The sequence below is a fragment of the Pocillopora verrucosa genome, chromosome 9 (genome assembly GCF_036669915.1).
Source record: "Pocillopora verrucosa isolate sample1 chromosome 9, ASM3666991v2, whole genome shotgun sequence".
Classification (NCBI taxonomy): Eukaryota; Metazoa; Cnidaria; class Anthozoa; order Scleractinia; family Pocilloporidae; genus Pocillopora; species Pocillopora verrucosa.
Genome location: NC_089320.1, coordinates 14,446,634 through 14,469,889, shown reverse-complemented (window position 1 = coordinate 14,469,889; position 23,256 = coordinate 14,446,634). Strand labels below are relative to the sequence as shown.

Sequence of the window (23,256 nt, the reverse complement as noted above, 5' to 3'; positions counted from 1 at the left end):
GTGGACAGTAGCACTTCCGGTATTCAGTTTCTTGTCAATCCATAACGACGGACGTTCTTCTGTCTTACCAGTCAAGAAAGTAACTTTAAGGATTTGTTTCTTGGTATTTCTGAAAGGTAAGGGGCCTGAACTTATAAGATTTTCTTTCATATTTTGACATCGGAGTAATGAATCAGGCCTAACATTCTGAGGCAAGTTTAGTACCGTAGAACTATCAGGCGATCTTAACGAACGCTATAGCGGTACGGTGAACCAAAGTTCAAAATGCAGCACAATCAAGAAGTCCTCCTTCATTGGACCAATGATGCCAAGGAGTCGCATTTGACAACAAACAACTCTTCTAATATTATAAAGCCAGAACGCTTCGGCCTCCGCGAAAAGTAACGCAGAGCTAGCGGATCTCCTGCTATCAAACTTAGCTGTGCTTCCGCTTTCATTTCTGTTCCATCGTATCTCTGTGTTATCTAATGCTGTAACTATAATCGTTGAAATGCCTAAAAATCTATAATTGAAACGAGTGCAGTCTGCTTATCATTCAGTAACTATTTAAGAGTGTCGCTGAGGAACCCGACGGCCTCTTGAATGCTGAGCCGGCATAGGGTAAAATATGGACTGGACCATTTTTTGGACCATTTTTTGGACCATTTTTTGGACTATTTTTTGGACCGTTTTTTTTTTGGACCGTTTTTTTTTTGGACCGTTTTTTTTTTGGACCGTTTTTTTTTGGACCATTTTATAGGAGGGAAGCACACCATTAGTACTCAGGGAGGGGTGGGATGCAGTCTACTAGTGCTGAGGGAGGGGTGGAAGGCAGAGTGTTATTACTCAGGGAGGGGTGAGAGAAGGACTATTGCTAGGCAGGGAGAGGTGGGAGGTGGATGTAATAGTGAACACTACTTGTTAATGGAGCTTTTACTCGATCGTACAAGTTATCTCCATCGGTTTTTCGACTGACTTTTTGAATGTTCTTCATCGTCATGCGAAAGCGAAACTGCCAAGTAAACACTGGGACATAAAATAATCAGCAAACGATTTCGAAGAGGAATCCATATTCTCGTATCGTGCAAAAGCACTGCTTTACATGTAATATGGAAAAGATGGGAAAGCGCAATTATCGATTTTATCTGTTTCGCAAACAAAGGAGTTAATCACCCACACCGGAAATAGCAACTAAGCATTCCTCGCGACTCCCGTACGTTTGTTTTCCAATTTGCCCGGGCCGCTGCCAATCACTTCTTGTGTAAAAACCTACGTAACCTGTTAAGTGGAAGTACAGTGGCTACTGTTGCTTACCGATATTTTCCGTCGGCAAAACGTAGAAATCAAGAAAATGTGACCGATTCTGCCCGGAAAATTTTATTATCTGGAGCTTGGATATGTCAGGAGAGTTTCATTGACAGCTGGATCAACTGCACCCCGTGTTGTGAAACCATTATAAAGACATCGCGCTATCCTTGGCTTTTTTTGTCACATACTAAACGGAAACGTGAGGCAACTGAAAGATGATTCATGCTAGCCCGTCGGTATCACTTTGCACTGGCACAAGTCGACCTAACAGGGACGAATTTTGTCGGCGGTGCGTTTGAAAATTTGTCCGCCTCACAAAATTGCTATTTCCGGTGTTGGTAATTAACTCCTTTGTTTGCGAAACAGATGAAATCGATATTTGCGCTTTCCCATACTACAAGTACAGCAGTGCTTTTGCTCGATTCGAGAATATGGATTCCTCTTCGAAATAGTTCAGATAGTAAAAGTATAAAACGTTGAAATCGCAAAAGCGCTCGTGAATTCTATATGTTGCTAAGTTAAGGGCTAAGGACCGGAAATTTCGTGATCTCGTCTGCTAAGATGAATGACTAAAGGAAGATAGATAAATTTAGTAATTACATACTGTATACACAAAGGGAAACGTGAAGCAACTGATGATACACATGTCGACTCAAAAGGCACAGGCATAACTCAACAGTAGAGGATCTTAAACGCGATATTTTCAATAGAAATCAAAGTCCAATGTTCACGTATCAGTTTCGCTTTCGCAGGACGACAAAAATGAAGAACATTAAAAAAGTCAGTCGAAAAACCGATGGAGATAAATTGTACGATCGAGTAAAAGCTGCATTATCAAGTAGTGTTTACTATTACATCCACCTCTCACCCCTCCCTGCCTACCAATAGTCCTTCTCTCACCCCTCCCTGAGTAATAACACTCTGCCTTCCACCCCTCCCTCAGCACTAGTAGACTGCATCCCACCCCTCCCTGAATACTAATGGTGTGCTTCCCCCCTATAAAATGGTCCAAAAAATGGTCCAAAAAATAGTCCAAAAAATAGTCCAAAAAATGGTCCAAAAAATGGTCCAAAAAATGGTCCAAAAAAATGGTCCAGTCCATATTTTACCCTATGCCTGCTGAGCCTGTATGCTTGGTGCTTTTCATGACTGAGAAGATCAATTTCTTCATAAATTCTTGTCAACGGACATCCCGGTTCACGGTTCGTTTAACGTTCGCATCTCGCTCCCTACTTACTTTAAATTCCCGAATCCCGGCCTTTAAATAAACCCAATCCCGGATCTCGAAAAACCTAGCTATTGGAGGCCCTCGGAATAGTACTGGGGAAAGAAATATTGGCGATTTACAACGCTAAATATTCCGTGATATGAACATTTTACACGTAACAGATCATTTGAATTTATTCACTCATGCTTGTGTGTCCGTTGTAGTTTCTGACATTCTTTGCCGTTTTAAGCTTGCTTTGGGCTTGCTTTGCTATCACTACTATTCGGCCTGATATAGGAAGGAGTCTCATAAGACTCATATAACAGCTATAAGACTTATAAGTCTTGTAAGTCTTATGAGTCTTTCATTAATTTATATTTTACCTTTTCTCAAGACGTGAGCTTGGGACGCCTGTGGTACAACCTGAAAGGTTTTTTCTCCTTCCAAAATCACGTACATTTTGTTTCCGGCTGGTTTGCAAGAAAAGCAGGTAACATTTGTTAAACTTTTCCTTGGGTGTACAAGCTTTCGCCTGCTAATTTAAAATTTGACGGGCTTTACGTTCTTGCACACGTTCAATGTTTTCTAAAGTTAAACAATTTGGTGCATTAAGCCAAAATATGGAATTGTCTAACTATGCTAAAAGAAAATTATGAATTGAATTCTCTTCAGGGACGGGTCATTATTTTTCGCCGGGGGTTGTCGGAGGATTTTGAGTATCTCGATAAAATTTAATTGATCTTCCCACAAGGCTCAGAAATATTCTTTAAGTCTCCTCTCATTAGGGCAGCTAATTGGCACGATTGATTAGCCTGACTCTTACATCGTGAGACGAACGATTAAAAGTTCATTTATCGAAAGAAAATTCAGTTTTTCATCCTGATTGCTTTTCTTAATGGTTAGAATGGCTAACAGTTTATTTTCAGTGTTGTATAAAGGGATTTGAGATAGACTTAATATTCATGCATTTACAAAATTACAGTTTTAGGATGACTCTCGCGATACAAAAACTTAAAATTTTAAGATTAACTTAAAATGGCCTAAGTAATTCATGTCTTTTCTAGGAGTCTGCCCGATAGAAACATGGCCATAAGCTGGTTGAGGTGGTTTATTGGCGCGACCATCCTTTATGGTTCAGTCACACACCAAGAGGCAATTGGCAACAAAACTCAATCACGTGATTGTCTTCACGTGGATCCAGCTGGCAACAAGTACAATTTGACTTCGTTGCGGAATACAGATGGAAATGCAAGGTGAGTTAAATACCAGAGAAGTATTTTACCATGATATCTGGGAATTGAATTAACCTAATGCTCACTGAAAGAAAAGTGTGATAAGAACCTTGGTGCCGCTTATTTGCTCTGGCAACATTTTCAGCCCATGTCAACAAGTTGTTGAATATAAATACCACAGCGTTGTGTTAGATAGAGCTGGCCACCGATGAGGTGCATGGGTCACGGAAAAGATCAATACTACTACAAGAAACGTAAACAGATTATATTTGAAATATAAACAGCAATATTTACACATTCACGACACGGGTAAACTCAACGAGTTATTTCGAGATAATTTGGTTTTATTAACTAAGTCGATAAAGAGTTTCTAAAGCTAACGTTGCGAGCATTTGCTAGTAAACGCTCGAAAAGTCAGCTTTAGAATCTCTCCACGGTAGCCAATTCACCTTATCAACTCAGTTGATACGCAGCACTAAAGTTTAAGTAGAAACTTACCCCTTCATTCTCGACTTATTTCGATGCTCTTCTTTCGCGTTTGAAATTGCTTTTGAGTGGCTAGAATATGTGCTCGTTCGTTTGTTGTTCGTTTGGTTTAATGCTTGATCTTTTTTTTCCAACGAAAACTCTTTTAAGAACACAGCAATTTTCTTAATAGATGAAATAATAATAATAAACTGAACAACTATTTCTCTTCATTAAAACCACGAGTAACGTAGAACTTAGAATTTAAACAAAACTTCCCTTGGAAGAATGATTTGAAAGAGTCGAAAAACCAAGATAAAGATTGCAGATAGTTATGGTATAAAATATTCTCACCATTAATCTTTGATGTAAACGACAAATAGGCCGCTTGGCCGTGGATGCGGTGAATTGGAGGCCGCTAATTACGAACTATGCATTTTCAGTGTATGTCTGCGGGCTTACACGTGAAAAAACAGCCGCAGAAATTGACAGATAATCAATCAGTGACTCACTGCGGTGTTGTTCATTGCATCTCGACATAATCTTTGTTAGCTCTTAGTCCTTGTCTCTCTATAATAGTTTTCTTCTAAGTTCTAAAATCTGTAAGTTATTGGCAAGACAGCGAGTAGCACAATGTGCTTGACAGTCTCTCACAGTGCTCATGCAGCAATGTAACTGTTCTACCTTACTCTAACGCGACATTACTGATATAAAGCTATTTCTTGAGTTAGTTGTCAAAGACGCTCTTGCGACGCAACTTGTGACATCATTCACCAATGATATGTATTACTATAAGTTCGGTCGTTGTAAACACGAGACGAGATATAATCGTTTTTTTTCTGTTAGTCGTTTCTTTAACAGTTGACTGACTCGTGGCCAATCCCTATGGACCAATGTGCTCCACCCCTCCCTTTTGACAATATACTAAACCTATTTCTTTGTGAATTAGGCTATTTGAAGGAGACTTATGAGCAATAAATTGATCTTAAAATGCTGGAAATGACCATTTTAGAGACTCAAATTTTCAACATTTTCTGGGAGAGCATAACCCCAGACATTCTCAGAACGGTCGCACCGACGGCGCTTGTGGTGCCCCCAACCCACCCCACCCCCCCCCCCCCCTTTTGAAAATCCTACATCCGCCCCTGTATACCTTTAGGAACTTAACCTAAGTAAAGAGTCAAATCTCTATTAGGCGGTCACCCACGGGGAATAACGGGGTAATCGCCAAATACAGGTTTACCGCTTAACGCAGGTGCCACAGAATAGGAGTATAATAAAAAACGGTTAAAACGCCATGTTTTGCCACAGTTTACCACTTAATTTCGTTAAGGGGCCACTCCTTTTTCTTAGTTATTTAAAATGACTTTCACAATTTCTCAAAACTATTAGGTTTCACCTTTTTGCAAATGAAGCGAATTTATTTTTGAGTATAAGGACCTCATCATTCTTGAAAGTGAAATTGACAGTGAACTTGGAAAAGTACATTTTGGGCTATTTGCTTTCAGTAAATAATGAAAAGTCGAATTTTTGTTATTTTTCATCCAGTACAAAAACAAATTCCCAAAAAGGTTATGCTATATATAAATAATCAATCATTAACTTAGATACCTTGCAGTTTATATATAGTCAAATATTAGTTGGAAGAGCCACATTGACTATATTGCTAAAAAAAATCAAAAGAAGTATAGGTATTATCTCTAAGCTTCGTTATTTCCTAAACACAAAAACGTTGCTAAGCCTGCTTTTTACCTCAGTAGAGCCATTCTTAAATTATTGTATCATTACTTGGGGAAATGCATATCAGTCCACTTTGCAACCCTTATTTATTTATTCAGTTGTAAGGCAAGCAGGAAGCCGCCAGAGCACAAGAGACGTGCAGGGAGAAAAACAAGACGTTTTCAAGTGTTTCTCCCCACTTCTCTTTTGAGTCAGACCTACACATCTAAACCCGAAAGAAAAATTGTCGGGTTTAGGTGTGTAGGCAATGAAACTCGAAATAGTGTTGTGCGCGTGTACCAACTGGCTCGCACGCGCGGGAAAGGCCCTGACATTTGGTGAAAACAATAGCAAATGCAGACGATATTTGCAGTCAAAAAACAGGCAAATGAAATAACAGATTGTTTCAGAAGTTTCCAGAAGCGTTTTATTGAATAACGAAGATAAACAATTTCTACTTCTCCAGAAAGGTCACGCAGTCACGCCACTACACTACACTACAATACAATACTTTATTTACCCACGCTACATCTAGGAACGATGAAAACTTTTTAAAAAACGTTATAAAGAAAAGAAATAATTTAAAGTTACCATTCTTAAATCTATCTAAAAACTTGTTTCTTTAAAGACATTTAAAAGTAGAAATATCCTTGGCGTTTCTAACATACATAGGTGACGAATTCCAAAGTTTTGCTGCCAAAAATTAGAATGATTTATGGCGCCATACTAGATTGAAATTGGGTGACGTTAAAAGTGTCCCCGACTCTCTTAAATTATAATTGAAGATATTAATCTTAAAAAATTCTTCTATATACCTTGGGGCTTCTTTATGAATACATTTACATACCAAAACTAGGGCCTGGAATTTTCCTCTTTCTTCTAGCGTTCTTATACCAGCCATATTTAATAAATGATTGTATGGTGTATGCTTTCCATACCCTAAAATAGATCTAAGAATATAATTATCGGTGTCTTCTAGTCTTCAACTTGATCTCTTCCAACTCCAAGTAATAGCGGACAACAATATTCTAAATGAGGCAAAATATGTGCTTTAAAAAGGCGGCACATTACGTCTAAAGTAATAAACCTGCGAATCCTCCATAACGCAGAGGCTTTGGTACACGCCTTTTTTACTTGTTCGGACACATGAGCGACAAAATTGAGCTTACAATCTAATGTAACACCAAGAATTTTAAGTGTATCATTGGCGTCATCTTCATGGTTATCTAAACTGAAATTACAGCGATATGATACTGGCCTACAGTCATTGTCTGTGTCTTAGGTGCATTGATTTGTAGATAGTATTTCTGCGAGGAATTTCCTGATGGTGGAAAGTGGTAAAAACATTTTCCAGTCTTATTTTCTGGAAACATGGCGCAGTTAATGAATTTCATGTGGCTACTGATATTTCCTTTAAAACGAGGTGGCAAAGCTGCCCGTCATCCACGGTCAAGTGACCACCCAGAGCCAGAATTGCGTGACAGGTGTAGTTGAGAGAAGCTTGTCACAGTCGCAGATTTTAAAAGGCATCTTGGACAAGAATACGGAAGTGCCCAAAGATTTTTTAGATGTTTTTTATTGATGAAATGATGGATCATAAAGGGGAATTAAAATTATAGTTGAAGCGTTCTGGAAAGGGGAGGTTTTTTACCTCAAAGTTGTCAAATATTTGGATAAATCGCATAGTCGTTTATTTGCCTTTGTTGATTGACAAGCCATTGATCATGACTGATGGGTGTGTCGAACATTTACTAAGGATGTAATAATATGTGTGCAAACCCTCAGGATAATTGGTTAAATACCATCGCAGTGAGAGCTTCATACATTTTACCTTTTTATGAAGCGATTTCCTCGGTGAAAACCAAGAAAAACCGGGGGGTGGTCTATCTACCCCCGGAAAAATCTAAAACAAAACCAGTTTGTCTTTTTGAGTTTTGCGGTAGACCCTTTAGACTGACAAAGTTTCACTGAAATGGGTGAGATGTGAATTATCCTGTATGTTGGTTGTTGGCTGAATGAAATAATTACTCTGAAAAGTGTTGGCCTGCGATGTGACAGATAAAAGAAGTCTGGGAGACGCTTACTGTGTTCCATGTAGGGTGGGTTTTTCGAGACAGCCAGCTTGAGGGCAAAACGTGAAAAACTCCTGGTTGTATTCTCACGAAGATCTCACTTGGCCCTTATAAATTTCCAGGAATTAAAGAACATTAGTGTTCTCATTTTCGGGCATAGAAAATGTTCAAAACAATTTGAGGCTGCCCGGTATTAAATGTTGATTGAATGATTCTCTTTTTAGATTTGCATGTGGGTGGCCGCACAAATAGGCTACAATATAGGACATCAGAAAACAGAACAATGTCTTTTTGACGAAGAAACCAAATTACCAATGCTAGAATACAAAGGGTATGTAATATTTACTCGTGTTTCGCCTGCTATAAATGTATGCTATTCAGTTTTTTTGTGGCCTCAGCATTTGTTGAAAAGTCGAAAAGGAAGAACCGCAATCTCTAAGTAATGGACTGAAATCTTTATGTACTCGGAAACTTCCGGAATGCAACTCAGTGGCTCACGAGAATTAATGTTAGTCACTTGATAGCAACTTTAAATATGGTGTCGAAAGTCAATTCGGAATCGCTTTAGCTTGCTTCTCTTTACTATGTGATTCTATATGACACAACTCGCGCAACTTTCTCAAGCGTGCAATCAGCATAAAAATATACGCAATTGTCACTTGTTCATTTACGTTTTGCCGCGCTTCAGGCAGTTTACGTGTCTTTACTTTGATTTCCCAATGATTCCTTATGGCGCATATCCTTTGCTCTCATTTGCTGTTGTGAGTTTACTTTTACGACACTCGATTAAGATACACTCCATACTCCTCGTACTCCTAATTCTTAGTTAGCCACACTATTTAAGCTTTGTGAACTATTTTCAGTCTTAGAAATGTTCATATTTTTGAAACCGTTTATTTTAGTGATAGCCAAATTAAGACGTCAAGTGTGCTGCTAAAGTGCAATAAAGCAAAGGAACGTCCAGACTTTGAAGTTCGGTCGGTTAGCAATCCCTCGCGATTTGTAAGTAATTATCAATCATTTTTTGTTGAAGTATAGTATACTCCCGAGAAATGTTTTCTTCATCTAAGCTGTAATACTGTTATAGATTATTACCTTTATCCCTTGTAATGGTCAACTAACTGAAGACATGATCCTCGAAGGTGACTTGCTGCTAAACAAACCACAGGAAAGAAGCATGCCTGATATCCTCTTAAATACTAGTTGGGCACTTCTACCAACTAAGCCACGAAGCCATGTTATTCTGTTTTAAAAGCGAGGCTAAATTAAGAGGGCTCTTTATTCCCGTAAAGGAATCTGATCACATTTTGACTTGCGGGTTATAAACAAGTAAAGAAATGATCCTTACAAGTGAGCTAAAAGCCTGAAAGAAGCCTGAAAAAAAAAATCGGCTGAATTGTGATAAAACTTCCATACGGGAAAGAAAAATGTCTAACATCTGCCTCGCTCCCAACAGTCGTATATCAGTTATTAGTCACAGCCAACTAGTATCTTTTTAGAGTCCATTTCTGTAATTTCTTTGGTTTCAGCTCACCTGTGAGGAAAATCTTTCTACTTTAGCACAATTCGAAGGTCAAAATATGACATTTCATTTAATGTTGTTTGAAGTGATTGATAATAGATCAATATATGGCTTTTGGATGACCCGTGAATTTACGTAAGTTGATGACAATATATGACTTATTGCATAAGGGACTTTTTTTAAAACACAAATCATGTCTTTGTAACGACTATTCATACTTGAGACTCTCTTTCAACCATTTCGAAAATCTCTATCTGCTAGAAAATCATTACAATTTCTACTGCTGTTTTAGGTTTTCAGCCTGACACACAAATGTGGGTGTCCCAATGTGTGTCTTTTTAAACCCATCACGCCCACTGAGGAGCCAGGTCTAGGTAAGTTCAAAGTTTAAAGCGTTACAGAGTTCTCATGACAAGAATAGTTGTAACCTCTTCTTCAGCATGCCATGTGACGAAAAAGCTTTGACTCACTTAAATCTCCGAAAACCAAAGGAACATAACGGCTGAAACAACTGCGCATGAAGCTGATCATTAACTATGTTCTATAAAGCAGCATCGGTTATCAGCTCAGCGAGGTTTGTCACAGAGAGGTTCAACCTGTTCTGGAGGAAGAATCCAACTTGGTTTATTAGGAACCGTGAGCTTAACAGTGCATTTTCTGGCATATATCAAGCATGTACGTTGCTAACATTGTGTGCTTATATATATATTTTTAATTACTCCAAAGCTACTTAGAACGAGATCAGGCAATGACACGAAACAAATCTCTTTATCTTCAGAGTTAAATGGATAAATTTTCAGTCCAACTAACGTCATATCTTGTCGACGCAATGAGAATGATTTTAATCCAATTTTTTTAAACAATTTTTCGTTTCTACTTGCGCAGATAACGAAAGTTGGCGCATCGCAGCAGGTAGTATTGGAGGCTTGAGTATTGTCATAGTGATCTATCGGATCGTTAGAAAGCTGAGGAGAATGAATAGACCGAACCCTCAGGTAGAAGAGGAAAATCAACGCATTCTGCCTGAACAAGGGACTTTAAATAGCTTTTCCAGTACAAGTGAACCCAACGAATTAGCCTTGAGGAGAGCCTCATATTCAGGAAGGACCTCAACTAGTTCATCTACGAACAATGATATATTAGCGACAAAAGAGGATCCTTCTGACAGCAAGAACAAATCCTCTGCAAAGGGTCAGCACTGAGGGTGTACACCAGTGCGTTGCTAAACCTTTTTTTGCAGCAATTAATTAAATTATTTTTCAACCGATTGTTTCGAAAGGAGGATGTGATGGTATATGTTTAAATCTTCGATTTTAGCGTAGGATTCGAACATATGGTGATTTTATTGATTGATACTTTTCTGTTGAAATGATTCTAAACAATTTTGCCACAGTTATTATGATATGACTTTGGTCCAATGGAAACGTAATTGTATATTTGTATAATTGAGTTCGTTTCTAAAGACCAACGACTGTAAAAAAGCCCCTATTCTCACGCCGGTTTGTACAAATAATCCCTCAACGATCGACTAAAACTAAGATTACACTAACAGTGTAAATTGCAAGCGTTTCATTCAGTTAGCCGTATCCCAATTCGAGAATTTTGAGACCACGATCTTCATATCAGGTCGTTAAAAATCTTGGTCTTTGTTTCTGTCTGACTGAGTAGTGCCTAAGAAAAGTCTTACTGATAATCAGTTACTACTTGTCAACGCCCAAAACAGTGTAGTATGTTGCGTCCGTGATCTTTTAGCTGCAAACAGACAACATTTAATGCGTTTGACCAATAGTATTGTTATTCTAAAAGTAAAAATAACTGTTCATCGCTATATGTGTCAACTAATTCTGACGCTGATTATGAATGTATGCTCAATCTTCTTAAGAACATCGAACACAATATTAGTGTTGTTATTATAGTAGTTAGATTATAGATTTTTACTATTAAAAAGTGTTACCATTGAAAATAACTTTAGTATTGCTCGTCAAGTTGGATTTGCTTGTGGTTCTTGTATTATAGGTAATTTTTGTATTGTAAATAACGTCTGAATTGTAATTAATTTGTATCTTGCTGACTGAGAAGTGCATAAGAAAAGTCTTACTGATAATCTTTTACGATATTTGTGTAGCTCATCGTCCATCAAATATTTTTCCCTCTCACGAGATTGCTGGGAACGTGATAAACAAGGTTAATTCAAGATGGGAAAGTGTTTTGCTCTTGCTGTAGGAGAAGAATGGCAATTAATAAAGTAATAGTACAGAACACCGAAAATCGACATAGCGCTCAGTAACATTTCTAACAAAAGGGTATCCGTACACGTTTTCTCCTCGGCTGCAAGAGGTACGTTCTTTAAAATAAGTCGCACACGTTAGGCTCCATGTAGCACTTCTATAATCTACTCGGCACTACTGATTACTTTTTAAGAACTGCATGCTCTCAAAACCCCCCTTAAGGACAATAAACCCCAAAAATAATCTGCTAACTGTTGACCACTTTCCAACCTCTGGGTGTATTTAGGAGTAAACTCCACTGCTGTAAGAGTAACAAGCTTACAAACTCAGCCGCCAAACTGTCTGCATGCGAGCGATTCCCCAATACCAATTAATCCTTAGTGAAACAGCTCGTTTCTTGTGCTTGATAGGGCACGAAAGTGCCCTATATTGTGGTATCGGCCAATTTAAAAGGTGCCGTGTATGTGTAAGTGTTTGTGCTTGACTTTTCCAGTCGATGAAAGGTCTTAGAATTCGAAAAAGGCCCTTCTTGCGTTTCGAAAGTTTGGACAACGAAATTCGCAACTTAACTTTTATCAATTTCGCTCAAAGTTATAATGTAGGTAGAGCAATCACTTGGCAATGAAACAAGCAAACTTGAGTACAGAATCACCATCCGTTATTTTTTTTTATGATGATTTGAAGCAACATTTATTAAATGAAATGCACGCTTTTCCTTTCACAAGGCAAATTCTGAAAATGCGTTGACGTCTTTTTCAGTTAAACAGTTCTTTATAACCCTGATACTATAAAAAGGTTTTGTGAAGTTTTTGATTTAACCAATTGACTTTTAAGGCAAGGCAAGTTCTGCTTCACTTAATAAAGAAAAAAAAAGGCAGATTGGAAATGCAATTTGGCAATCAAAACGATCAACAGAGTCCTTTCTGTTATTGACACTAAGAAAAATTTAGAAAATCTGCTGGATTTTGTTCTCATCAAGATGAAATTTGTAAGTTATGCTGAAAAGAAGTATTTGCCCGAAACCATCAAGTCTTACTTTAGGAGCCTAGGACATTCCTACAGCTTCTTTTTGTCTGAGAAGCCAGACGAAATTCCAGTTAATAGCGAGTTGGTGACCCAGGTGGAGGAAAGAGAGACGATGGTCATCTTCTTACAAAAGATCAAGCCTATAAAGGAAATGGGAAAGGCAGGAGGAGGAAGGCCAGTATACCCTTTTGCGTGATTTCCTCCTAGTTCAAATATCAATTGATAGTGCCAACCGCGCAGGTGTCTTAGCAAACATGACAGTGAAAGAGTTCGGAAGAGCCTCAAAAAAAGATGACAGGGTTGTTGCCAAATGTCAGGGAACATAAAGCATTTCACATTCATGGTCATGCTCACGCAGTTACACAACTGGATGAATGTCTTCATTCAAGAGGTGAGAAGCAGGTGACAGGCATCGGAGTGGACGAAAACCAGCCCGTATTGCCATCTTTTAATGGAACAAAAATGCAGTCCAGTCAAATTAACAAAGCCATAAAATCAGAATGGGAAAAAGCATGGGATTGATGGGCCTATTCACGGCTCTCTTCTCAGGAAAGGTGCTGTAACTGCAGTGCACAGGAATCACGAAAAAGAAGCCAGCAATCTTGCTGACTTGATGGCCCATAAAGAAGATACTGCAGTCAAGTACTACCGTTTATCAGAAAAGGCACAGGCATCGGTAATGCATCGCAGACACTCCACACAATGATGCGGAAAAAGTGCTCAACAGTCTGTAGTAAAGCGTCTAAGGAACATCCCAGGTAAGCTGGAGAAGCCTTGGAGCAAATTGGTAAAGAACAGATCGATGAAGATTTCCAGGAAAGTGACAACAGTTCTTCACCTCGGTTACGCTGGTCCATGGTCCAAGTTTAAGAAATTCGTAACCTCTTTAGAGGAGAAATACAGAAAAATGAAGTCACTATGGAATGTGTGAGAGAGAGGATCATGGAATGTGAAATCCTCCAAGTCATAGATACGAGAGTTGAGCTTGAGAGTTTAAGAGCTTTGGTCAATTAGTGGAGTTAGCGCTATATAAATTATGTTAAATTAAATTAAAGTTGAGGAATTCTGTCGCTAATCCCGCAACTTTACCAACTCAGAAGGAGGAGCTATGTGATCGAGTAAATCGCTTATTCAGAGAGGACATGCCTTCATCTAGTGACATTGTGCCTCCAACATCTCCAAGTAGTACCACAAAAGCCTTGTTCAGCGCAGAGCAAGTTCAAACATTACTGCGTCTATATGAGGATATGATTAAACCAAATACTCCAATTTCGAAACCCGAAACCACTAAAAGACTCCAATGACATTTATGGAAAGCAAATCTTGAGCAAAACGTAGCTAAAATCAAATTGTAAATCGTATTAAATACGAGCAGCGACAAAAGAGGAACAAGTAGGAAGAATACTGTTTACACCATTTTAAATTTATGCTTGTCCAGTGAGCAGCAAAAAGGTCTAAACAGCTTCAGTCGATTTATTGATCTAGTATGTCTTTCACTTAATACCATAAATTGTGTTGATCATGGGGCTTTCTTTGAACGACAGATCTTTACAAAATTGGCTTCTATGTTTAGAAACCATAGCAAGATATGCACAAGTATTTGATGCTAATATCCCAGCAAAAAGGTAGGAAATTTGTATAGACCATGCATGCAGATGTCAGAGTCAATTGGTTTAATTTTTGGGTATGGAGAAACATCGCTCTAACCCGGAAAATTAAAATAATTAACGTATCATCATGTTAATGTAACATGAGCTTGTCCTTACGAACCTCACACGCTGGGATGTTAATGTAAGATTATTGTGCACATACTGGTATTTATTGTTTTTTTGGAGGGCACGGTAACGAATCTTGCAATCTGATTGGTTCTTTACCCGGTCAGTATTTTCCTATCTCTGCCCACGGGCCACGGTAACGCTTTCGTGAGTCGCCGAGTACATCCCAACTTTCGTTGTCATTTTTCATAAATATACCTCGTTTTCCGGCTGGGCAGTATTTTTAAGCAAACACGTCGGTCACTACCTCAAGCCGATAAATAACTTATGAATCCTCTCTTTTCTCTCTATCAAATCACTTTGGTTGACAGAAAAATATTGGTTTCAGAATGAATTTGTATAAACAATAGTGTCATTACGTTGGTTGACAAGCGGCCTAAAAACCGTCTGCAATTAATTTTAATCGTTCACAAAAAGTACCCAGAAAGTTGAAACGTGAGGTATTTGGTTACAGTTAAACTGAACGATGGAACTTTCATTCATTTAATATCTGAATTTTCTCGAGCGATTTGTTCACAGTGAAAGAGCGAGCGAAGTTTTAATTTAAGTTCTACAACAAATATACGCTCCTGGTGAGTCTTTCCAATTCCGTTCAATTTGGACATTTGTACCTTAAATTGCACAACAGAAATTGAAGGAATTTTTTGAGAAAAGGCCGCATTACATTCCCTTGTGTCTCGTTGGAGTGTGCCATTCGAATTTAGTTTTTGTGAAGGAAAGATCAGAGTTAAACACGCCATTACAGCAAACAAACGAGCAAACTCTCACAACTTCAAAATAAAAAAATTGAATTTACTCACAATTACTTTCCTCGCCGTTTACTTAATGAACAGAGGTAAATCTTCGTACATGAATGAATGGTCGATGAGAGTGAATAATACTTTCCGTTAGATCATTAACTGATTTTGAATAAAACATTGTCGTGACAGTCCTTGCCAAACTAGTTCTGTTGGTTTTCAAATGTTCCTACGCTTTTTTTTTCTTGCGTGCTCTCTAATTGACAGGTGTCAGATTGTGACAGATACTTGTAAAAATAATGTTTCAAAGTTTGTTTGGAAGCCTTTTAAATCACCTTTATCGTTACGGAAATGAAAATGTTTCGCTGAGGCATCTCTCTTAAATTTGCATCACCCCTATTTTAACTACCATTTACCCACTCAAAAATTGTTCAGTTTATGTGATCTTGCCGTATTTACGTCCATAAATCATTCGGGTTCTTTTGGAAAGAATTTCGTTAAGTTTAAAAACAATAAATATGTTATTTACCGGCTAAGGGTCGGTCCGTATGGTGAAAAACTGTGACCTCGGTCTTGAAAATGCTGCCCTCGGCCTACGGCCTCAGGCAGTATTTTCAAGACCTCGGTCACAGTTTTTCACCATACGGACCTCCCAGCCGGCAAATAACATATATATCTCTTATGGCTTCTGTTCAAATAGAAGCCAATTTTGTGAAGTTCTGTAGTAATGAAACATATCCGTGATGAAGTTTGTAGTATCAAATGAACCACTTGTGCTGTTTAAAAGTTTTGTGTTGCTCACTGTTTCTTCATTCCTTGAGTTGCATAAAAAAAAGATGAGAGACGCGTTGCTAAAGTTGAAATTATCGTAAACTTCAAACGGCAACCGTCTAACCTCAGACTGCGATTCGCTGTTTGTCTTATCGTGCGAAAAAACGCGGTGCTAAAGGTCTCTGTTGACTCTCAAAGCAACAGGACCGGTCAGCATCCAATTTCTTGCATGTACCTAGTTAATCTATGATTAATATTCAGGCTACGAAAATTAATGAAATGCTCACTCCAGGTAGCTTAAATTCTCATATGTTAATAAGCAACTTATTCCAATTAACTGTAAAAGAAATGACTGGAAAGTAGTAAGGAGAATTTGTATGCTGACCTATCTGAAGGTTAAGGCTGGTTATTACAAGCTGGGCAGACAAAAGCAAATAATATGCAAACATACAGTGGTGCTTTCACTTGGCCTTGTGTTCTCGTTCTCTTTCCACACCACGAATAATTATTATTTGTTATCAGAACCCTTAACCCTTAACAAAACGATCATTGTTTTTTAGTGAAAGAACGTTTCCTGTCCATGAAGAACGTTTGAAGTACTACCCTTCTGATCCCCTAACTTGATCAGCTCGGAGGTCATCCAGTTCCCATTTTCTTAAAAGCAACTGAAGTGGTTGCTTTAACAAATTTTTTAAGGGTTTAAGTAGTTCAGGAATTAAATAATATTTATAAACTTCCATACTTACAAAAGTGCCCTAAAAGTTACCAAAGTACCCTAAAAGTTACCAAAGTGCCCTAAAAGTTACCAAAGTGCCCTGCACAATTACAAAAGTGCCTGTCGCGTTACAGAAATGCCCTTTTGTGTTACACTTTTTGTGTTAGGTACCTGAAAAAAGATACAAGAGTGCCCTTTCCTCTGGCTCTCTTCCTCTACATATATATATATATATGCTCTTTTTAAAGTAATTTAACACTGCGACAGAGAAGAATGCCAGCCTTTAGGTAATTTAACATGGCGGCGGTTCACTAAATCCTTCATTCGCCCTAAGATGAAATAATAGTAACGGCTAAACCATGAAAACTGATAAATTGACGTTATTCTTGTGGCGATTTGGAGACATCGGAATCCTGACCCTCCACGAAACTTGGCTAAACGAAGGACTGCCAAACGATGACATTGCCATCCTCGGCTTTTATTTGCCTAGACGCGATCGATCCTCTGGTCGTAAAAGTGGTGGCAATGCGATTTATATCTCTGAGAAAATACCTGCTGTGCGAAGATGCGATCTAGAAGATACGGAACTAGAGAACCTTTGGTTGGAGTAAATATTTCCGAGTCGGAAGGGATTCTCGCGGGAACCTGTTATCGCCCGCCGGAAAACTCTCAGTTTTTGGAAATTTTTAACTGGACTTGGAAGGAGCGTCAGGAAACGATAACGAAACGTTGGTGACTAGTGATTTTAATTACGATCTTTAAGTACCAACGTAAGGAATAGATTTGAAGGCATTAAAAGGCATTTTTCGCCTTCGGAATTTCTTGCGACGGATTGACTGTCTTGCAAGGGTAACAAAACTCAGTGCTACACTTACTGACTTGATCGTGACAAACAACCCGTCAAGCAGGCAATAATACCCCTCAGTATAAGCGATCATGATCTTGTTTTTTGCGTTAGAAAAATAAACGCTTTGAAATACGCACCCAAAATAATTGAATGCAGAGACTATAGAAATTACTCGCCGAAGGATTTTTGTGAAAGCTTGAGCCAAATCAACTGGGACCCTGTCGAGTACGCCTCCAACGTAAACAATGTCTTGTATTTCTTTAAGGTCAATTTCAAAGTGCAGTGCGATCGGCACGCCCCTTCGATCCAAAAAAAAAAGTCAGGGGTGTTAACTACCCATGGTTAGCACAAGAAATTAATACATTGATTCAACAAAGAGATTGTTCTCTAGAGAAGGCAAGACGAACAAATAAAGAGATGGACTGGAGTGCCTACAGGAAATGGAGAAACGCCACGAACAACAAAATGTTCCCTTGCTAAAGCCAATTATAATCTGAACCTTATCCAGGAAAACAGTACCACCATACCTAGATAATTATTTTTATTTCAGTGCCTTTGTACACACAGTTTCGACTAGACGCTGTAATGACATTCGCATTCCAAAAGTCAAGAAGTTGCCAGGAGATCTTTTCATGTTACTGGTGCGATGGAATTGAACGGTCCTCCTCGCCATAATTAAACCAAAGTAATCCTTCATTGAACTCTCAAGGGTGACTAAACACATTTTTCTTCATTAGATGATAAGTTTTATATGTAGATGTATAATTCTTTTTCTATATCTTCTTAGTGAATCTTTACCTTTTAGACCTCTTGTATTTTTACTTGTGTACTCTTATAGCAGGAACTCCTTTGATACCACTGCTTATTACACTGACGGGGTTATCCTGCATAAATACTAATGATAATAATAATAATAATAATATTATTATTATTATTATTATCAATATTAATATTATCATTGTTATTATGTCAATAATTTATGGTTTATTGTAGATATTGTACTAAATTTTGTAATGCAAAGGTCCATAGCTTTTAAGAAGTGGGAAGAGGATCACCTTGCCGGAACTGCAGGCTGAGACAGGGTCATGAAATAAGACAGCATTGGACACCATCAAAAGCGGCTCGGGAAAGCTCTGTATGAATTTCAAAAATCCTTCGTGAAATTGAATGATGGAAAACCAATGCATGGAAGAAATGGAAGACTGACAAATGCTGCAATCGAGAAACTGAAAAAAGTATTATGGCAAGGCAATTTGCAACAATGTAAAAAGATAAATTACAACCACTGAAGACAGGGATCAAGCTGTGCAGTCTATGAAAACTGAAGGGATTCAGAGAGAGTTAAACAGGCAGAGAAGAGAGTACAACATCAGCACACAATAAATACAGAGTTCCCGGGAGACAAGCTAAACAGCGCGATGAGGATCTGAGGATCCGTGGCGAGGGTGTGGCTATGCAGCTGGGGCTTTCGGGGAAATAGAACCTTGCAATGAACCCAAAAAGAAGAAAAAGACTATATAGATCAGGAAATATCTTTGGGCATATTTGGTTCCAATTTTTTCTGCCAAAATACTGTGTTTTTATGTTAAAAGCCAACTAGAACTCAAATTTCCATACATTTTTCCCTTTAAATTACATTTCCTGCAAATATGGATTTTTCATGGAAATCTGGGTACCCCCTCAAATTCTTCAGGATGTATTTGTGCAAACATCACCAAATTTGCCACAAATATTGAGACATGACATACTACAAACCTATCGAGAAAAATTCAGTTTGACTGAAAAGTGTCAGAGTTTTGAGGAGTTAATCTTGTCTTGGAATGAATTGGTTGCCATAGCAACATTTATGATTGAAACCCGATTTCGCTCGATAGGGTTGAAGAGCTTTTTAAGTAGATCCATGATATTTGAAACCAGTTCAGTTGGACTTATTTTGTGCTTTAAAATTGAGGGGGCAGAAGAAAGGTTTAAAAATGATAGCCTTTGCATTTGTTACTTATTAACTAAGAATAAACAAATCTGCTCAACTTTACTTGTTGGCTGTATAGTATACTTGCCACCTGCCAATTTTCAGCAGTTTAATATGAATGGTTATGATCCTGTGACTGTTTTAGTTATGACCTACTCTATTGATGGATTTCAACCAGAGGGCACCCTTAAGTACAGTTTTAACCTTAACTGCAATTACACATTAATTAAAATCATTTTAAAGTTATCATCATTTCCTTATTCATCTAGTATATTTAAATGTAGAGTAAACAAACTCTATGAATTTCTAATAGAAGCTATTCCTGCTTATTGCCTGCAAAATAATCCTCCATAGATCAGAAACAAACTTCAACTAATCCAAGGAGATTACTTCTGACAATCAGTAAAACCAGAGAAATACAACACAAGTTCAATGTTAAGTCTTTAAACATTCTGCCTCTCACATTAAGCCAATGAAAAGCATTGTGAACAGGGGAAAACCGTTTTTTAAGCCATCAAATGGACCAGCCTCACCTATTCATAGAAGAAGCCATGGGCTCTAGTCATCTTAGACCTGATGCACATTAAATAAACAAAGTTGGTCAGTCGACTTTGCATTACACATCAACAATCGCCCAGGTTTTTGACCATTTTATGCTTGATTCACACCACCATACATTCCATGCATCAAACCAGTGATTGCATTCATGTAGCTAGTTAACATCATTTATTAGTTTAAGCTGGAGTCAAACGGGAGTGCATGAATTACCTGCTCATGGCCTCACCCTTTAAAAGATGACAAAGAAGGTCACACACTATAATCTCACAGACAATGCCAACCAAGAAAATTTTACAAGAAGTCGTTTAAATTAGCTCTTCATATTCACAACTGGGAACAAGCCAAAGCTATTGGTAGAGTTAACATTACCACGACATGTGGAGGAAAATAAGACCATTCAATAGCAGGAAAAGAGGACAAGACAAAGGAGCACAGGTGTTCAGATAAAGAATTAAGTAGTATTTCGTCTCATCTTCTTTCTTTCTTCTTTCTTTCCTTTTTTGGTAAATTTGGAAGAATTTTTCTGAAATGGATTGCCAACTGAGGACACAACTAAAGTGGAGTCACTGTGCTCAATCTTAAGACATTTTTATGAACACATTAAAATTGCAACCAGCATGGAAACAGCTTTTACCCTGGGCAGTCAATCAGAAGAACAAGCTTCCTGGTAGTATTGTTGACATACATATAGAGGATGATTATACATTTAAGACCATACCACATATTACATGTAAATAACTACCTCATTGAAGTAATAGAGTGATTTTAGTACCTTCAGTTATTGATTAGGGCAGGAAAAAAAACTAAAGTCTAATTACCATGCCAAATAAATTTTGCTTTATAGGCAAGTGAAAATGGAAGTTTGGGAGCCCAGAACACAAGTGAAACTACAGCAGTCTCAGCAGTCTTGTTAGTGATAATTCCAATAAAAAGCAATTAAAACAATTAAGACTGCAAGATAAAGTAACAAAAAAGAGTTGAAAGCATTGATTAGTTTAAAATCAAAGCAGACTTTGTTTGAATTTTGTTCTCTGATCTCCACACTGGCCACCAAATTGGATGATGTGTAAAAAATAGAAATCTGGCACTAGTAAAAAAGCACATGGTAGATTTAAGATGGCGACAAAAAACAAACATTCTGCATTAAATTTAGACTGATTCAGTAAAAAGTCAAAGAAGTGAGGTGAATCAAACAAATGGAAGGGTGAACAGCCAAGTTCAAAACAGGCATAAGAGAAGGGAAAGAGACAGTTTCAACCCTCATGGAAAGTGCTATTTACTGTATTTATAAGTGCTAAGATGGGAAGATACACACATAGCTGCCCCAGTCTCAGTGGCAAGAACTGACGAGTTTTAGCAATGTACACAGAACAGAGAAACTTGTAAGTAACTATGCAAGTTTGTTGTCTTTCAAACCTGAAGGCTTAAGCTCCATCCTGCTTTTGGTTGTCACTGCAACATGTAAAATAAATGCTGTTTCTCTGCAATGAAATATTGAAAACAAGCCTTAAAACTAACATGGAGCAAACCACTTTAACAAGCTTGCTCACTGACAAGAAAAGGTCATTGGTAATGCATGTCGTAGAGCAATGTGACAGCTTTGTCATTAGTCATACTAAATACTATAGACTGTGAACCCTTCAACAATATAAATAACATAGACACTATCTCAAACTCCTTGATTGGGAGGCCTATGTTTCAAACTGTAACAAAATCTCACAAATGCAAAAATTTCTCACAGATGTAATCTTTCAAGTCACAATTTCTTTCATCACAGAAAACAACAAGCACACATTTTTCATACCCTAGTATTTTAGGTTACCCGGTGTTCTTACATTTTATACCTGATTTCCAAGTAACCATTCACCACCTGATATGTATCTTGCAGTCACTAACTTGGCAAGACACTTGTGGTCTTGAGGACTCTGCCATCATATCTAAGTCTATGCCTCTTTCTGCAAGGATTGTTAGATAATCAAACATGTGCTTGTGTCACCACAGGCATCCCAGGTTCCAGCTGTGAGATGATCATCTTGCAAAATAAGAGTCATGATGAAAATATCAAAGTTTGTATGGGAAAATTTACGACTGCTCCTAGGAATAACATTTGAAAATATACAGTCAAAATTCTCAACTTACTTTCACAGTGCATTGCTTGTTTTTGACTGCTTAATTTGTATCAATGAGGCCATTTTAGCGAGTTATCCATTTCAAGGAAACTAACAAATGGATAACACACTAAAATGGCTTCTTTTCAACATAATAAGTGGTCAGACAACAAGCAATGTACTATAGATGTACGGTGAGGTATTTTTATTGAGAATATGTTGTATTTTTACTTCCTAGGAGCTGTCATAAATATTCCCATGCAAACTCATAATTTCACCATGACTCCTATATTGCAAGATAATCACCTCACAGCTGGAGCTTGGGTTGCCTGTGGTGCCACTTACAAAGACTGACAGCAAACATAATCATCCCACTTTGCCCTGTAACTTTTAGTATTGATCTACATGTAACTTCTCCCAATATCTCCATACATTATCCAGCAAGATATTTTCTTGATCAAACACCAAATTCTAGCAGCTAGCGGAAGAATTAATAATCAAATCTTGGGAGTTAAAGATCTTTACTATTTTTAGCCCTGAAAACAGAATACGAAGTATTACAAAACAAGAAGCAAGCTAAAATAAGCTGCAAAGAGCTTCGGATAGCTTCAAGCCTTCGAGGCCTGATCCTTTCCAAAATGAGTAACGCTACACGTATCTCTCTCTATACCTCGCCGTTCCTCGTCTTTAACAGACCTTCGCGCGAACTTTCATTGCTTTGAGATCGGTTTAGGATTGATAACAATTTGCCGTACAGAGAAGGCTTGATTCAGAGATGAAGAACGAGCTCACAACTTACAAATTTGATACACAACTGCTATGAGAGGTCAACTTTTGCAGACAAGTAATAATTCCTCTAGAGTAACATGCTGTTTAAAAATAGTAAACAGACTTACCATTCATCCGTAGAAGGCAATTATGACTGAAACATGACAGAGTCACAGAATAACGAAGAAAGCCGTATTAGTGGAAAAGCACGAGAACGTAGCTTTCGCTAAAGTGAATGTCAACAAGAACC

At 37.9% G+C, this 23,256-nt stretch overlaps 1 protein-coding gene and 1 long non-coding RNA gene across 3 annotated transcripts; one reads left to right on the top strand and one right to left on the bottom strand.

Annotated features, from left to right (window-relative positions):
• The first annotated feature begins 7 nt into the window (after positions 1–7).
• Positions 8–12,582, top strand: LOC131792906 (uncharacterized). Its single transcript, XM_066171974.1, has 7 exons — positions 8–116; positions 2,889–2,984; positions 3,559–3,747; positions 8,207–8,313; positions 8,885–8,984; positions 9,797–9,878; positions 10,390–12,582. The coding sequence occupies exons 4-7, from the start codon at positions 8,213–8,215 to the stop codon at positions 10,704–10,706; spliced, it is 600 nt and encodes a 199-aa protein (XP_066028071.1). The 5' UTR covers positions 8–116; positions 2,889–2,984; positions 3,559–3,747; positions 8,207–8,212; the 3' UTR covers positions 10,707–12,582.
• LOC136283342 (uncharacterized) lies at positions 5,989–23,246 on the bottom strand. Of its 2 annotated transcripts, XR_010718691.1 has the most exons (4): positions 23,135–23,246; positions 21,975–22,085; positions 21,547–21,611; positions 5,989–6,938 (listed from the first exon to the last, which is right to left on the bottom strand). It is a non-coding gene; the product is annotated as an uncharacterized lncRNA (long non-coding RNA). The 2 variants fall into 2 exon arrangements; XR_010718690.1 differs by lacking the exon at positions 5,989–6,938 and having other exon boundaries at positions 18,581–21,611; positions 23,135–23,245.
• Positions 23,247–23,256: the final 10 nt, after the last annotated feature.

Bases quoted from the DNA above. Each gene is read 5' to 3' on its own strand.
- LOC131792906 (XM_066171974.1), top strand. From the start codon at position 8,213: ATGTGGGTGGCCGCACAAATAGGCTACAATATAGGACATCAGAAAACA. The intron at 8,985-9,796 runs GTAAGTAATTAT...CTGCTGTTTTAG, and splicing joins TTAGCAATCCCTCGCGATTT to GTTTTCAGCCTGACACACAA. The intron at 9,879-10,389 runs GTAAGTTCAAAG...CTACTTGCGCAG, and splicing joins CACTGAGGAGCCAGGTCTAG to ATAACGAAAGTTGGCGCATC.